The 17,651-nt window shown below is 34.8% G+C and overlaps 1 protein-coding gene across 4 annotated transcripts in view; it reads left to right on the forward strand.

The window, feature by feature from the left end:
• Window positions 1-17,651, forward strand: part of ZFPM2 (zinc finger protein, FOG family member 2) — a 325,601-nt gene that overhangs the window by 71,324 nt on the left and 236,626 nt on the right. For all 4 annotated transcript variants that reach the window (XM_075495111.1, XM_075495110.1, XM_075495112.1 and 1 more), the window contains one exon: window positions 9,607-9,708. In XM_075495111.1, coding sequence (XP_075351226.1) covers window positions 9,607-9,708 — 102 coding nt within the window. The remainder of the gene's footprint in view (window positions 1-9,606; window positions 9,709-17,651) is intronic.

Consider the following 17,651-nt stretch of genomic DNA (forward strand, 5'->3'; position numbering starts at 1 on the left):
AGACCTTTTAATCAATAATGTTTCTTTCCTTTTCAGTAATGGATTTCATGACAAATTTCTACCTCTTTTGCTATAGCAAGTGGAAGTAGGATCAGCATAAGGCAGCTATACCATAATCACTTTGAGCTCAATAAGGAGATCTTTACAGGCAACTTTGTTCTTATTTCTTAACGGGATTAAGAAGCTCAGCTCTTTAAATTCTTGCATATAACACTGACATTTCCAGGGTGTGTTTGGACCAGGGAGTTCAAAGAGAAGGAATAAAAAAGAAAAGCCAATATGACTTTGTTTTTTACCTTGCTGGAGGAGCTGTTTGTGCAAATCGCCTATAAGCTTATTGACCTGAATCTTTGACTCCTTGTTTTCTCTGGATTTGGCTGGAGTGTAGACACTGATAGAGCACTGATAGAGGTGATTGCACAGCCCTCGGCTTTGCTTGGCACCAGACACCCCCCCTCCCTGCGCCTGACATTATCTTTCCCTGGCAATACTTCTGTTCTCCTGGAGCTCATATTCCTTTAATTTTTTTTAAATTTATTTTAATTCATTACATTTTCTTTATGTAGGCTTTCCGAGTAAATGAAGGACACATTAATTCTTTTTGGTAAGCAGAGACAGGAGAGGGCACGTATGTGTGATGATGTATTTTCATCTCCTAGGATAATAACGGTTTGCATAAGAACTCACAGTGCTACTCCTTCTAAAAACACAATAGTTACCTCTTACTAACTTGTGTGCATGTTTGTGAACCTGTGTTGGATTCTTGTGTTCCCCAGAGTGAGGGTTCCTATACGTTTATCTGTATCCCATTCAGCTGAAACAACTGAATCCTGTGCATCTTCCGTACTTTTTGTCAGATGCTGAATATGAACAAAGAAAGGAATGGGGTTCTCTAATAATAGCCTTCGAAGGATGCTAAGTCAGAATTAGATTGGATCCTGGCAGGATGAAAGGAGACCTTTTTCTTCTGAACATCAGCATTTGCCTTGGGCTTTACCTCTCGTGCTTTCTCATTTTTTTTCCTGTTACTGGAGCTCAGAGGACCACCTATTTTCTTGCTAGAAGAAAAAGGAGATATCTGAAAAGGTTGGAGTGATTTTTTTCACCATTCACTTGAGAGCATGGAAAGGCTTCCAGAATAACAAGTACGAGATTGTCTATCCTATACTCTTTTCTATTTACTGCTAACCCATATGTAAACCTCTTGGGCCATATTTTCAGTCCAGCTGAAATCCGTGTCAGTATTAACATCAACTTCAGTGGGATAAAAATTTGACCTAAGTTAGACAAGCAAACCCTTCTTTTAATCAAGAAATTAAATAATCAAGTCAAGTCAATGGTCATCAAGCAGAAAACTGTATCTCAAAAAGAAACTAGCAAGCTATGTTTCAAAAAGTAAATACATAGATCCAAATAGAAAACATTATTTTAACTGTACTGAATTATAAAGTGAGAGAAACACTTAAACAGCTTACTCAACTTTAAGCAGTTTATCAAAGCAACTCCAGCCTTTTCAGTCAGCACATTTTGGTTTTCTTAAGAACAATGAAATTGTGAATTCTATCACAGCTATGAGGAAAGGGATTATTTAGTTACAACAAGTAGTGTAATGTCCCCTTTCTAGAAAGTCACAAAACTTGAACTTAGATTGACTTAAATTTGAGCTCAAATTTGACAGAATATGAATTGCAAATTAATAAGGGTAATCTTCTTTAAAAGATGAAATGTACAAATGATAAATTTCACCACATGTTCTTAGTTCATGTGTACTATACATCTGTTACTAATTTTATTTATAATGAAGGTCCATTTTGCCTTTTTTTGTCTAATTTGGTCTTCTTAACACAAAAATTCTGAATACTGTTGAAGAGTTCTGAGACATTCCCTGAAAAATTGTTGTCAACCCAGGTCCAAAAAGCAGAGTTGCTCACAGGCTGTGTACTATATAAGTCAGCAGTGGGGATATTGGCAGTAATTTAACTCTCAAACGATCAGAAAAAATAAATGAAGCAAATGCCACATTTATGACATCATTGGATAAATACTGATAAGACAAATATTATTGCTGGATAGATTCTTGTGGATAAGAGAAAAAGAAGCATTTCTTTGTGACTGCTGTCTTTTTCTTGGGTTTGACTCATAGAAGTCTAGACTGTTTTTGAAACCATGTATAATACAGCATGTATGTGGAAACATACCTCCGATGATACGGAATTGGATGCTTTTGATATTGAAGCACCTGGAGTGTCGATTATTTCAAATAAAAGCATCAAACTATTTACAACAAGGTAAATTAAAATTTCACTTTGTAAAAAGATATATATTGCTACTTTTCATGTAGCAGTGTGTGGAAATCACATGAAAACGGGATATGTATATGACAATGATTTCAGCTGCATGTTATAAAATGAGATTTTCTTGGTGGGATGAAGAATTCTTGTAAGAGACATAGTATTTCTGCACTGGGAAAGGAACAGAATTGTTATTTAATTAAGTTGAAATATGAACTTGCAGTAGAGTCTTCAAACTTAGAGTTTGAAACTTGCTAGAGTGTCTCTGAAGTCATCTCTCTGTTCTGCTTCAGGGTGTTTTAGAATCTCATGGATTGTTGATTTGCATTGAAATAATTTTTGAAAATTATACTAAGCAACAGTCTTTGTTTGGGGCATCTAAATATCTTTAAAAATGTGCTTCTGGTGCTTTTTTAATCAAGTGCCTAGAGCTATGTAAGTTTGAACCCCATGTTGGTACTTGAATATGTCTAATAGAGTTCTTGTATTTGAAGTTGTAATGGGGAAAGATTGAAAAGATGCAAGATATTTTTTCTTTTTTTCCTTTAAAGCTATAGAAGCTTGTGGGTAGCCAGTATATCTGAATGATACTCGTTTGTAGTACTGGTGCCACAAGAGTTGCTCCCTAAAAATTAGGATAAATATAAAACTCATTAATAGAAGGAAAGTCTGGAATACAATTTAGAGAACACTTTCACTGTTCTGCAGGAAATACATTTGAATGAGTGATCCTTGTCTTGAAAGGACTTCAAAAGCAAACAGTGCGATAATGAGAACGTATCAAACATTTAGAGAAAGAGGAAGGCCAGATTCAGTCTAGATGAACTTGCTGCACAGCAGTGTCTTATCCCAGGAAAAAAAAAAGTGCCATAGCTGAAATGGTTAGAAATAATTGACACTGGTTTTTAACATTAACATGATCACTGTGCTGAAATGTCATTGTGTCAAGATGTCATTTTGTTAAACAAGGTGGTGATTTTAATATGAACCAAAATAGTTTCCGTACCATTATTTTGGAGAGTTAACAGCTTGCACACATGTAGGTACTCACCGACACATGGATATTCATAGACCTTTCCTAAAAGTTAGGATAAGAGACAGTGCATTATTTCTGACATTTACTGGATAAATAATTTTAAGAGTGCTTAGGGCAACTAGAAACATACAGTTATTTCAAATGAGATTTATCCCAGGAGAAATTATGATTGTTAATCAGCATGACAGAAAACAATAATTGCTTGCAAAGAAGGAAAGTATTGAGATGATTAATATAATCTGAAATAAAATGCAGTGGATTAACGTGCAAGTGCTGGTTTCTTTCAGGTACGTTAGCAAAATGAATCCTCTGAGGGACAGATTTTGCTCAAACTTACTGTATTTGTAGAGTAGGGTGTCTCAGTTGACTTCAGTAGTCTTCACTGAAATGATTTCTGATATACATCAGATGAAGTGATAACAGCGTCTGGTAGTGATAGCACCAGATGTGTGTCTCTGTCTCTCTGTCCTTATAAGGCTTGTAGAATAAACCTATTTGCATGACACTGCAGCCACTGTAGTTATTTACCTTCTCCTCACACCAGATGCCAAACATGGCAAAGTATGGAAATATCCCTCCCCATTTGTTTATATCTTTATTCTCAGAGTTCTATTTCCATACCAAAATCTTATTTAAAGATTTTTTTTGGCATTGTTTATATGTGTTTTATACCCAGAATGTTTTATTTCTGCTGAAAACTTGCATTGCCATTAAAATGAGAGACTCCTGCTTGTTAAATATATACATAGAATCCTTTAAAAAGACCTAATCCACAAGAAGGACAGTTAAGTCCTGTTAGATGTCATTAGTATTCTTAAGAATAGTGTGTGCTGCCAAAAAGTAAGTTACATTAAATGAATTAAGTACATTGCATTTGTATTTTAAGTTTTATATGGTTTGTTTCAAAGTTACATGAGCGTTGTTTCTGAAGAGAGGTTCCTGGCAAGGATTCTGGGCTTACAGTGTATTTTTCGGAATTCAAGAGCGAGATTATCACTGTGTGTAAACTGCGTTACTGGTCCTAGGCACTGTGATAAAGCAAATAACAAAGGATAATTTTTGTATGCTGATTTATAGTTTCTGAGGCTCTGGCATCTAGTTCATACATACACCCTCAGAATCCTTCTTTAGTTGGATCTGGAATTATTGCTACCGTAGGTTATGGCAGAAAGAAGGAAAGGGTCCCCTCCCCCATGTCCCTAAGGAATCCCACCCCTTCATGACCAGTCGCACTGGCCTGTTAACATAATGTAAGGTTATGTACCTTGCCGAATTAAAATCTACAGTGAGTGACTCCCGAAGTCTCCGCATTGTGTCTGTTTTCTCTTGTGGCAGTGCAGAATGCTACAGGCTTCATAACAATTTATTTCTGAACTGATTTATTATAATTGAGAAGTGATGTTTCACTCTGAACAGCTGTATTAGGATGTTAACAATTTAAGTTTACATTTATGCTGCCGGGAAGAATGAGCACAAACTGAATTTCAAACTTTTAATATTCTCTCACTCTAATATAAGCTGCTGTGTGCTGTTTGTGACTGGAACAGTCCTTCACCCAAAGCTATTTTGTCTGATGATAAAACCATGAGTGTATGAAGCTTGCACATTTTTCATCTCTTTTATGACCTTATCTTTTGTAAGCGGCTTCTGTGAAGGTATCCTTACTATAGGAAGCACCTGGCAAACATATATGATATCTATGCTGTGATAAGCAGTTGTGAACAAGAAAGTAGATCTGTCAGTTCTGAACTGTTCATTGTTAAAAATACTTTGTTGATTTAGCTGATTGCAAAATACATTATAGAGTGACTAACAGCTGCTGTAACATTCCTAGGCAAGAAAGTTCAATAGTTATATTGTACGAGACTTTCTGTAAGAGCCTAATATTGATAGGAACAACATGGATTAAAACCAGCAGGGTTGAGAAGAACTGCTAACCCATGTGCTTCTTTAAAATACCGCAACTACTTGTGGTACAAGCTGATTAAGTACAAATTGGGAAGTCTTTAATTTGTTAAAAAGATTAAAGTGAAATTACTTGTTAATATTCAAGTCTCTCTTGTCCTCCTTGTCAGTGTTGTCAGATATGTTAGAGTTCTCCCTCTCATGTTTCTGCTAATATGTCTCTTTTACAGTCTTCAGATTCCCTGACCAACTGTACCACCTTGAATTACAGTGGTTTAATGTGTTCACTTGCATCTATTGGATAAACACTAGGATATTAAAAACACATTAAAAACTTTGAACTGTTTTTGAAGAGCAACAGAAACAGTTAATGCTGGTAAGAAATAGTAAGGTCAAGATGAAAATTTTATTCATATTACAGTATTGAAGTTGTTTGAATAAGACTTTTTTTTTTCTCCTAGTTAAGCAGGGTTTTGTGTGTTCAGCACTTTATTGTAGGCAGAGATTTGTTTCACCTAACTTTAGCTGGCTTGAACTAGTCTAAGCCGGTGTGTTTCAGATGACGATTCATTTCAACTATCTCAGACACCAGGAGGGGTCTCGTATCTCAGGCATCCTCGAATAGGATGAGTCACTGTGGAAGTTTCTCTCTTCCCTGTCTATAGGAGCGCTTACATAATTAGTCTGGACTAGCTTAACTTTCAGACATCTAAGGTTAGAGGAGATGAATTCTCCCCAAAGTGTAGCTTTAATACCAAATATAGAGAACAGCTGAAAGTCCAGTAGGCTTAATTGACTCATGACTAAACGTGCTATATGATATTAGAGATTCTTGCTCATATGAGTCTTTTTTTCATGCAATAATGTTCTTTTAAAGGACAAAATTAATTTACTGATCATAGTTGCCAGAAGGAAAAACTTGAACAGAAGCAGGTTTGCTTTATTTTAGAGCATTTATCATTGCTGGTACTTCTATACCACTCTTTGGTGTTGATAGTAAAAAGTTATTTCTCCTTTAACTTAAAAATAAAATGTAATTGAGCAGCAAAGTGAAGAAATAAGCATGAGAAAAAAACAAAACAATGGGATTAGAAGGGAATCAACAGGTTAGTAGCAAAGTGAGTAGTATATATAAAGCAAAAAGAACTTGATTTGACTTGGAAGAAAGAAAAAAAAATGTCCTGGATCCAATTAAATGTTTACACCTGTAAATTGAAGAAAAATGTAATCAGTTTTAAAATAAATATAAAAAAATAGTCTTATTGAGACTGGAGAATAGTCAGTGAATGAACAAAAAGAGTAAACAATGGAAAGAAAATAAATTCTGTAAGGAAATAAACTCCTTTGTGCTAAACAAATGTTAGCTGCTCAAGTAGCATTAAGTGAGGGGAAAGAAAAGAAAAAAGCTTGAGAGATGTGTTCTGTTATCAGCTCTTGTGCTAAGCCTCCTTTTGGCTTCTTAAAGCTGCAGTGTCTCCAGCACATTGGTTGACTTGGTTGTCCATTTTCATCTGACCTTGACGCTCAGCTGAGCCTGGGATAGGCTTGCTTCACTGATGGATTTTGAAGCCCACAGTAATGTACCATTTGTTGGTTTCACAAGCAGACTGCTTCAATATGGAGGCAGAGTAGTATGGGGGAACAGGAGAAATCAGTGTTGTGATATTTCAGGTCTATAAGGCATGGACTTGGTAGTTGGTGAATAGTAGAAAATATCAATGATATCAATGATAATGATATTCTAGATGCAAAACAAAGTTTTCTTTAATGCAAATTCTACACATTTTGTTCTACTCTGTTTGCACAGGACATGCATTAATTCATGAAAACTTGATTATGAAAAACACGTAACACCATACTTCATGAAACGCTGAAAAAGCAAGTTAATGAAAAGTTAAGCCATCTGCTAACATAAATTTTCAGATCTTTCCTCGTCTCCCAAATACTTAATTACTGTGTGCTGTAAGTTGTATACCTTAGCTGTAATTCTGTCCTTCTTTTGCCCTTCAGCCCAATCTTTTCACATAAGTTTCTCCTCCTCTTTCAATTCTAATAGTTTTGTTTGTTTGATGTTCTGGTTGGTTGCATTGATTGAAAGAATGCTCAAATTTGCATGCTAACACCAGGTTTGCATATATTATAACCTGGAAAAACTTCTATATTTTGGAGCTAAAATTTTCCATGTCTAGGCTCTGTCTAAAAGAATTCTTATTATTTCTAAATTTTGTTGTTGTTGTTCTGGTATAGTCCATAGAGATCTATTGTTTACAGTGGAAGAAAAACATTTGCTTTAGTATAAAAATTCCATGCAAAGAACATTTTAAGAGCTTTCTATGGTGATTATACAGCTTGAGTTAGAAACTCGTGATCAGAATTACCCTTGCTGTGAAGTTCTTTCCAACATTTTGGAGAAAACTGGAGTTGATCTTGCCAGGTTTGAACCTTGGAAAACTGTCCTTTGTGTCTCTTTAATAAAGAACAATTTGTTGCAGCTGTAAGTAGCTATGAAGGTAGAAATATGAAGATAAAAATATCTGATAGGTTCTTCAGTCCACCCAAAAAAATGTAGAATTCTGTTTGATAAATATACAAATGCTAATTCAAAATAGCGTAGTTGGTTAAAAACAATTAATTGTTAAAACTACTTATAAGAAACTTGATAGCTTTTTCAGCATGTGAGTGTTTAGGATGGTCTTCTGAAACTAACTTCAGATTGAACTGAAGGACATGAACTTCAGATGCCTGGGTAAAATTATGCAGTGTGTTTTTAATAGAAAAACTATACTAGATATTTGTGATGTCTTTTAGCTTTAAGTGCCTATGAATACACTGGACTATATTGTGTTTGTGTGAGAAGTAGTTTACCAGGCTTTTATACTTAGGATTTAAAAAACTGTTTGTTTTATGAATGCAAGGAAGAATGTGTTATTACAAGACGTGCACATGAAGTTAATACTTTATAGTGTTTGTATATAATCATGTACTTGAAAACTCTGGGTCACAAGCTTATCTGGTATAAATATAGCTCCAGTGATAATGTACAGGGATCTGGCATGGTTTGTTGTAATCACATTTCTTTACCTATGTTGCTAATAAAAGCTTTTGTTATCATGAGTGGGGAAAAAATTACAAGTTACTGCTTAATTGCTGTGCTTTTTGCTCCTTCTTGCTCTGCTATTGTCAAATCAACAAACAGTCTGATTTTCAGATTCTAAAATATACAGCATTTGTTTTTTAGTGCTGCCACTTTTCTGTGGGACACAGTTTTTTTAAAAGTTTGCTTCAAGATTGCTAAAAAAAATGAAACTGTAATTCAGTCCTATTTGACTGATACAGTTAATTGTGTAAGTTTTCAGTTTTCCATTCTTCATAGTATTTTCTTATGCAAGAATTTCTCAGATTGATTAGTAGTGAAAAAAAACTTACCAATGCAGTAAAGTACTGGACTGGATAAGCACTCGGACATGTCATTTGATGCATTACTGTGGCCAGACTATTTTGTGTTAATACCACTCACCTTCAATATAATTTTTTGTAGTGGTTATTTCATAGTATTTTTGCATGGAGCTTGCCTAGAATCTTTGTTTAAGTGAAATAACTGCATTTTCAACAAGGAATTCTTCAAATAATAATTAAACAGTCATCTCTAAAAATTTAACCCTATCATAATGTTCAGTGTGTCCTGTATACAACCTTATAGTGGTTAGTTACTGAAGGCCGACATGTTCTCAGGTACTTCTGGATGGTGAAAATTCTAAAATTCATCAGAAATGTTGCATTTTTTTAGCTCGATAGGGAGAAAATTATCATAGGGACTTGCTGGTAGCTTATAACCTTTAAGGGCAAATTCCTTAAATGCCTAAATACCACAGAGGAGATCTCCACTAGTTGCCTGAAAAGCCAGAATGTTTAGTGGACCGTATTTTTGTACTGAGTGTCATTAATCTGCAATGCATAAGAAACAGTTATGTGTCAATTCAAGAAAACACGTAACTGAAAGCATATGTTCCTGGGGAGTAACAAGCTGATTTCTTTCTTTCATTTGTGCATACAAACTTAATGATCTTTTGTGCTTTGGTTTACAGAATTAGGTGCAAGTTGTGATTCTGTTTTTTAAGCATATGGAGTAAACACTGATTTCCAAGATTTGTCTCTCCACAGAACTGGAAGGACTGGATACTCAGGGCTTGTTTGAGTCACTGGGAACTCATAGATGTTTATGTGTCTAATAATATTTTTTTAATTTTCTCTCTGTTTATAGACATGTATGTTTTCACTTACGCATGTAAGCAATTGTTTGGATATTGTAGGAGCTCTGCCTAAAAGTCACTATTGAAATACATCAATACTGTATTTCTTTGATTGTTTTTTCAGGCAATGAAGAAGGCATCCAGGAGACAGCAGAATCTGATGGTGATGCAAGGTCAGAGAAACCAGGGCAGCTTGCTGTGGAGACTGAAGATTGGGATGGGCCAGGTAGGAAAAAACAACTGAAAGCCAAGAGAAATTTCTTGAACTAGATTTCAATATTTTTAAATATTATTATTTTAGTAGATGTGTTATGCTTTGCATTGATTTTTAATGGACTGTTTTTTTATGATCCTTTGGAGTCCAGGATATTGACAGATAAGTACTAAGGTAAAGTTCTTGAGTAAAATACGGTTTGGGCTATACCATTTTGTAAATTGTTTAATATAAAATGCCTTACGTACGTACTTGATATAAAGGAAAATGTTGTTGCTGCTTAGAATTTTAGGATTAAAATTTATGTGTAAGTTCTCAGTTCCATGGTTGTATTAAGGTAGAAGCTTTTCTCTTGTTTTCTGAGGCCAGAAGACCAACCAAACGCCTGTGTCTCAAGCTTTGTGCCTACATTTAGCAACATGTTGAGCTTAACAAATAGGTATGGTATCTACTGACATTTTCAAGGACTTTATTTACCTGTTTTAGCCTGATTTATTTAAAAGTGCCTCATTTAGCACACCTGGTCATTGAATTCAGTTGAAAGAGAAACTCTTAGATTGCAGTCAATGAAGTGTTAGAAATTCACATTAAAACAGTAATTCACAGGAACATTTTCTATTATGCACGAAGATGGTGCAAGCATAACCTTGCTAAGATATAACAAGTGATGGTAACATGGGAATACTTTCCAAGTATCTGTTCAATATAAATATGTAAAACCTCTGTTGTACTCTAAAAGTACCTAAGACAAAGGGGTAAATTGTATTTCTCAATTAGGCAATTCTGCAGTTGAATTCAATGCAATGTTTTTATGGATATAGACTCTGGAATGAGCCTTAAAAATCCATTATATTGACTATATTTTTATAGTGCTGTTGGAAAATGTGCATCTGCAGCCAAACATACTCTCAGAATAGTTGTATCTCTTATGGAAATTTTCCCTAAAAAGGATGAGCACATAAGAAAAGAGTTCCAGAAGTGTTCTATCAATCATTTATAAAGCAATAATAATATTTCATTAGAAAAATTCCTATATTTCAATCACATTTTCATCCTTGCTTGATTTTGTAAATTACTGTATGTTCTTCATGAGGAGAAGAACAAAACTAATGGTAATTTTCTGAAACCAGTAGCTGGAAAATATAATGCAAACAAAAATGAAGACATAATATATCTAATTATTATGATGTTATTTAAAATGTTTTTAATCATAATACACAAATAAGATGATATTCTATGTAAAGCACTATGGTATTATATGAAAACAAGATTTAGTATTAAAATACACTACAGTACATTTAAAATAATACAAAAGACATCTTTGGAAGTAGCAGAATGGCCCTTTCCAGCTTCATAGTAGACATAAAGGCTGTCAGTGATTAACATACGACTTGTTTTTAATTTCATTATAAATAAACTCTATCTGAAATTGGTAATTTTTTTGTTGCTTTTTTGTTTTTACTGTATTTCAACATAGTTGAATATGCATTTTGTGGGCTGTTACTGCTTTTTATATGAGCTATCTTACACAAAAGTTTCAGAGAGATCTTTTATGACAGTATGGAGTAAAAGGAGTATTTTTTATTTTGCTGGGAAAAAAATTTCAGTTAAACAGTAAGATGTGTGTATTTCTTGTAATATTTATTGGTAGCTTTGACATGGGATAAGATGGAAATCAAAGCTGAGTGTGGGAAAATTCCTCTTGACTTCAGAAAACTGATGACCACCAACATGAAATAAGCAGCTCTATTTTATTTAAGTATTGGTTCTTTACAAGGGTATAATATGTATGAAGAAAGGGAAGGATACATACCACATGCCATACTCTCCATCATGCATGCTTTCTGAAATGAATTTGGTTATTTATTGATATGGAAAAAGAAACAATCAACAGAAGATCATTTTCGACCATGCAGTACAAAGATAACTTCTTTCAGATCTTTGAAAAAAAAAACCAAAGCATGAAATATTTTGCTTATTTAGGAATATATTTTAGCACAGCACAAATGGAACCATTAAAAACTTTCTTTAGCAACTTTACGAACCTATACTAGAGATGCTACGTCAAAGAGTAGGTGACCATGCATTCTTTATTATCTGGTCTGCCTCTGGTCTCCTTACTGAGATGGAGCTCTCTCAGAATCCAACAGTGACTGTGTTCTGCATGATATAAGTTGCTGTCAACTGATAATGTGAACTGTGACAACTCAAGGATTCATATAAATACTAGAGCTGTTTCATTATTTTATTTTTTTTTCTTTTTTTAGCACTAAGAGAACATACTGTTATGTTCAGAGCCAGTTCTTGTCAGGGACTGAAGTTCTGTGAGTTATTCATTAGCAACAACTTACTCACGAATGAGTCAAAATTAAGCTTCCAGCATTAATTAGAGTTTTATTTTGTTTGAAAATTTGTATTGTTAAATGGTTCGCATGCATTCCCAAGCCTTTGTAATTAGAATATTTTTATGAAGAAAAATCTAAAGTTAAATGTGCTGTAGCTTCAAAGAGTTTCTGCTGAAGCAGTCTTTCAGATCACAGTCTTGTGACCTTCACTGACCATCAAGGAATTGCAGAGATAATGCCAACTCTGTGTAGTCACTTTGAGTGTTACCTGAATGTTTTTTAAACTATCCTCAGTTTTCATTGTTTCTGTCCTCATTTTTTACAAATTCTTTTTAATGAGAAGGCTGCTCTGAAATAACGGAAACTGAGGTCAATATGGACACACAGTAAAGGACCTGATTCTTTTTCTATTATAGCCAACAACAAAAGTCCAAGGAATAGCAAGAGTCTGCAAAGCAAGACTGGGCTTAAACAAATTTTATATGAAAAGACTTATTTCTTTAAACATGGAAGCAGAGGTCATTTTACTACCTTAAATATACTGTTTGCTATCAGATAGATGCCTTGATACATGCAGATGTATATAGTTCTATAGCCTTTGTATTATTGCTAGGATATCAGTGCATGTGAGGCCAGTGATTACTGTTTTAACATGTAATGAACAAAAGGTCGATCTCCTGCGTGTCTTCTACAGGCATCACACGAGAGAATAGGATCATTCCCTTTTTTACTGGGTATCTGTTCTGTGTAAGAACAAAAACCTCCTAAACTTGGGGAAATATGAATGAAATATCCTAGAGGTTCCATGCTTCCATACCAGAACTTCCTTAAAATCTCTGAAAATTTTAGATACCAGGCTCCTCAACTAAAATATTGTTGAACCAAATATAAGGAAATTATATATTATATGCCATCTTGACAGATAAAGAAAAATTGTTTAAAGAATTGCAAATTAGTGCTTATCATCCAGTGGTCATGCCTGTATTGGTGAATACAAGTTCAGTCCACTGTACTTGTCAATTTAAGAGACAGCAAATACAAACTGTATCGAAAGGGAGAAAAGATTTGAATGAAAAAGTGTGGATCATAACTTGGAAGTGTTTAAGAAGAATTTTTTACATTTTCCAAAAGCTATAATAAAAGTGAAGGCTATGTTGGCTTTACCTAGAAGAGAATTTAAAAAAAAGAAAAATCCAATTTTAAAATGAATGGGAAAACAGTTAATGTAGCCAGATGCTAGGAACTGTAATACCTGACTAAAAGAAAAAAGTAACTAAGAATCTATCAGTAGCTTCATTAATAACAGTAAGATGACATTTTAAAACGTGGTAAGAAAAAAATCATTAGAAAATTGGTATTGATCTATTACAAGTCAGGACTCTTAATAGTTATAGTGGACAGGAAAAAGGGTAGAGTAATTTAAATATTTCTGGTCTGCTTAAAACATATTTGTGCTGGAAAACCTATTTGTCCGTAAGTGATGACTGTACTTTTGTTCAATCAGCAACCGATCAGTGTGTTAAACCTGCTAAATCCTAGCTAATTTAAGTAATCTGATAGTTTGAATTTAACTTTTTTAGGAGCTAGGTGGCCCACTGTCCCACATCAGTCTTCAGTTTTCAAAAAGTTTTGAGATGATTTGGAAATTCTAGAATACTAGAGGAAACAAATGTGTTCGAAAACAGTAAGTCAGGGTTGGTCTGGATAATGACAGACTTGTCCACATGACAGTGGCCCCATTGGAAAGAATGGGATAAGTGATGTAAGACCCTTTTATTGAAGGGATTAGTAAGAATGCCAATCCACATAGGTTTATGGAAAAAATAGATCTTGTAAAACCAACTTAATATGTAATGATGAGCTAAAGTATATTAGTTCTTTGCACTATGTTTACCATCCAGGGAAAATACTGAATAATGGATAGGTATTGCTATTGCAGGATCTGAATCACTTGACATGTTAGCTGCAGCAAAATTTTAGTTTCATTATAATTGAATATGAAGTCTTGTCCTTGCGAGAAGGTAATAGTTTTACGCCAGAAAGCAGTGTGTCTGAAAAAGTCTTGGGATTTAGTGAACCAGAGTTGAGGCCAAAAGATGATAGAGTTGTGGCTGAAGGATATGTGTGGGTTCTCAAATTATCTTGCTTGTCTGGTTAGCAGTCTTGTTTGATGCTGAAACAGGGTTCTGTCTCCTGCATTCACACTTACAGAATGATGTTAAAATTTGAAGCAGGTTTAGAGAAGAGCCACTAGAATGTTGAAAGGACTGGTATTATGAAAAAGTCTAGGTCCTTTCCCTATTTATTTTATCAAAGAAAATATTAAAGGACAACCTGATTACAAACTACTTTAAATTCAGAGTGAAAATCTGGTAACTGTGGGCACCTCTTTCTAGCAAAAGTATCAGAACATTAAGTGGATGTTGAAGCTCCACAATTTCAGACACAAAGAACAGATTTTAGTGCTTAAAAAGTTAATTATTGGAACATTTTATGAAAAGTCATTTATCTGTCATTAGAAATGTTTACATTCAGGATGACATACTTTCCTAGAGGACATGATCCAGTTGTGTGGTAAACACTGGACTTGTTAAATGAGGTAGATCCCACTGGGCCAGAATTTAGACTGGCTGACCATGGTAATTCCTTGTAACTAAGATGGAATGAATATACTATGTATTACTTTTATAAACATTATACTCTTTGGATGCATTTATAATTAATAAGCACTATCAGTCCTCCACATAAGCAACTCCCAATTTTTATTTCTCCAGTAATTGTGTATTCAAGCTATGTTAAGAATGATAACTTCTCTGTGCTCTTCTAAATTCTATGCTGCTATTCTGTAGTGATGAAATAAAACAATACAGTAGAAGACATCCCATACCTGTTCTGCGAGTAATATGCAAGGGAAAGTTCTGTCACTGTAGACAGATGGGACACAATTTTCTAGTTCTGACTAAGCCAAAAAGATTTTCAAAACCCACTCCATCATCCTGTGCTCAGTTCTTTTGACTTTCTTCCCACAGAGGTGCAATAACCAGTGAGTGTTTCAGCCATTGGTGAAGTTGTATCTGCCTTTTAAGACAGAGAAATACTATCTGTGTTAGCAGTTGGGGAACTGAGTATAGGGCACTTACAAAGGTGAAATTGATGCCACTCAGAAAATCTTGCTCCTAAGGAGGAATTGGATCTCTCTCTTCTTAATTCACATGCAGTGTACTGTCACTAGATCATCCTTATTCCCTATGTGAGCTCTGACTTTCGTAGCCATAAAGGAGCACAGCTTTCTTGCAGAACGTGCTGATTTTCTGAGTTGGATAGTCTTGAAAGTCAGTCTCAGAAGTTCTTTTGAAATGTATCTGAATTTTTCTTAGAAAGTGAGAAAATGTGATTTGTCCACATAGCCAAAATGAAAAAAAAAAAAAAAAAAAGCAGTGGAAAATAAGACCTAAAACTCTCATTTTCATTTTATGGTAATTTTTTATGTATTGTTTACATTCATCTCCACATAAAGTGAAAGTTCCCCATCTGTAAAATTCTGCCTTCAGTAAATCAACAGAACTTCTGCTATTGATATTAGTAAAGCAGGATGAAGTCACAACTCATGTTACATCTCAGAAGACTCATCGTAACTCATATACATACATCAGAGAACTGTTGAAAAAAGTAAGAAGGAAAGTTAAATATGCACAGTATAGTTTCTTTTAATTACTATTGCAGGTTGGTGTTTTTTTTAAAATGTATCAGAAAATGTAAGAAAAATAGTAAACAGAAAATAAAATAGTGCTTTAAAATAATTATATACTGAGCTATGCTGCTATTAATGTTTAATAAAAGATAGAGAGAAACAGGCTTTCATGTGAATTCTGGTGTATTGCTTTAGCAAGATGTGGATCAGAAGGGTTCTAGCGAACATCTGACATGCCAGGTTCACATTTTTACCTGCTATAAAAGGTAGTTTGAAAAGCTTTTCTGAATAGATTTCCTGTAACCGTTCATAAGAATCAGTGTAAATATGTATTGATTGTTGTGTTTACTCTGCATTATTTAGTAATACTATAAACAGTTTGGGTTACAAAGCAAAAGTGTATAACATAGATTGGAATGGTTGGTAGACCACTGCAAGATGGAAACAGACATTAACGATAGTCTTTTTTTTTTCTTTTTACTTCTTTTTCTTTTTTTTTTTCTTCTTTTCTTTCTTTCTTTTTAAACCAGTCCTAAGAAGGACTTGGAGATTACTGTCCTGATTTCGTTTCTTTTTTGATTGTGGAAATGTGGTAGATATAAGATCTTGGAAATGCTATTTGATGTAAATTAACAAAAATCCATGAAACATAGTTAACCATAGATATAGTCTGACAGTAAGAAGAATATTGTGAAGAAGCAGAGGAAATCATAGAACGACTGTGTGTTACTCTGACAGTGAATCGGTATTATCTCTGCTATCAGATAATGCAGTTATCATTAATTTTCACATTTGCATTTCAATCTTTGGAAGGAAATGACTCTTGCCGGATGAAGATAAGAGCTCTGTACCACTATAATGAACCATCATTTTATCCCGATGCTTTGTATCCATATGAAAATGAGGCTGGGTGGTGGTGTGGTATGTGAGGAGGGGGTGGGGGGGTCATAGAAACATTATAACGAAGTGTCAAAAATCACTACAGACTTTTGGAGCCCTTTATGAAACAAGAGGCAGTCTAAATAAATCTTCTGTAGTGAAGTGGATATTGGCTGAAAAGCAGAAAGCCGGGCTCCCATACTGGGGGTTGGGAGGGGACCTTGGAGGAGCAGGGGAAGATTTCTGTGGATCTTGATCTGGTTTCCATCACTGGTTTGGAACTAGGAGGAGGCCGTGTGGACACAAGAATAGCAAAAGTAAGGAGGTAATGGTCATCAAGTTAACCCTTGCACTGCGGGTCTTGTTTTGACACTTGAATACTATTAAGGTAGGTGAAGTAAATGCTAGTGGACCACTGGCTTCATGGTTTGGGTTCTGATACTGGAGCTGTTTTAAGAGGTCACCACACCTGTGTGTTAAATGCAGGATTTCAAATAATTTTCAGTCTTGTATATAGAACTGATCCAAGTCTTCAAGGGCTGTAGTGTTCCCAGTCCATGTGTAGCCCACATTTGTGTTGATGACCTGAAACTCTATCTGCAGAACTCCTCAAGGCATTATTCCATTTTAGGTCTGATTGACTAAAACCACTGTTTCCCAAGTACTCTTGCACTGCATTCAACTTGTTTGGCCTTTATGCTGTAGTTGTTGCCTGTAACTTACAGACTTCATCCATACATCATTGGGACTCACTGCCAAATGTCTGCTAAAAGCATGAACTCTTGAGGTTTGCCCTCCTCCTCCTTTTTTGTAACAAAAGCCGAGATTCTTATATCATCAAATGATTTTAAATATATGATATTTTAAAAGTCCTGCTTAGTGTATAACCTGGGACCATTTATAGGAGCACCAGGATATCCATCTTTCCGTGACCAGCTGGGATTGATGAATTATTCTGCTGGCTGTAGCAGCTGCTTCCTCTTCTCAGGCCCTCACCTCTCTGCTTTTATGTGATGAGCACATTGCTGTCTCTTTGTGAG

Source organism: Mycteria americana, chromosome 2 (assembly GCF_035582795.1).
Source record: "Mycteria americana isolate JAX WOST 10 ecotype Jacksonville Zoo and Gardens chromosome 2, USCA_MyAme_1.0, whole genome shotgun sequence".
In the NCBI taxonomy this organism is placed as follows: Eukaryota; Metazoa; Chordata; class Aves; order Ciconiiformes; family Ciconiidae; genus Mycteria; species Mycteria americana.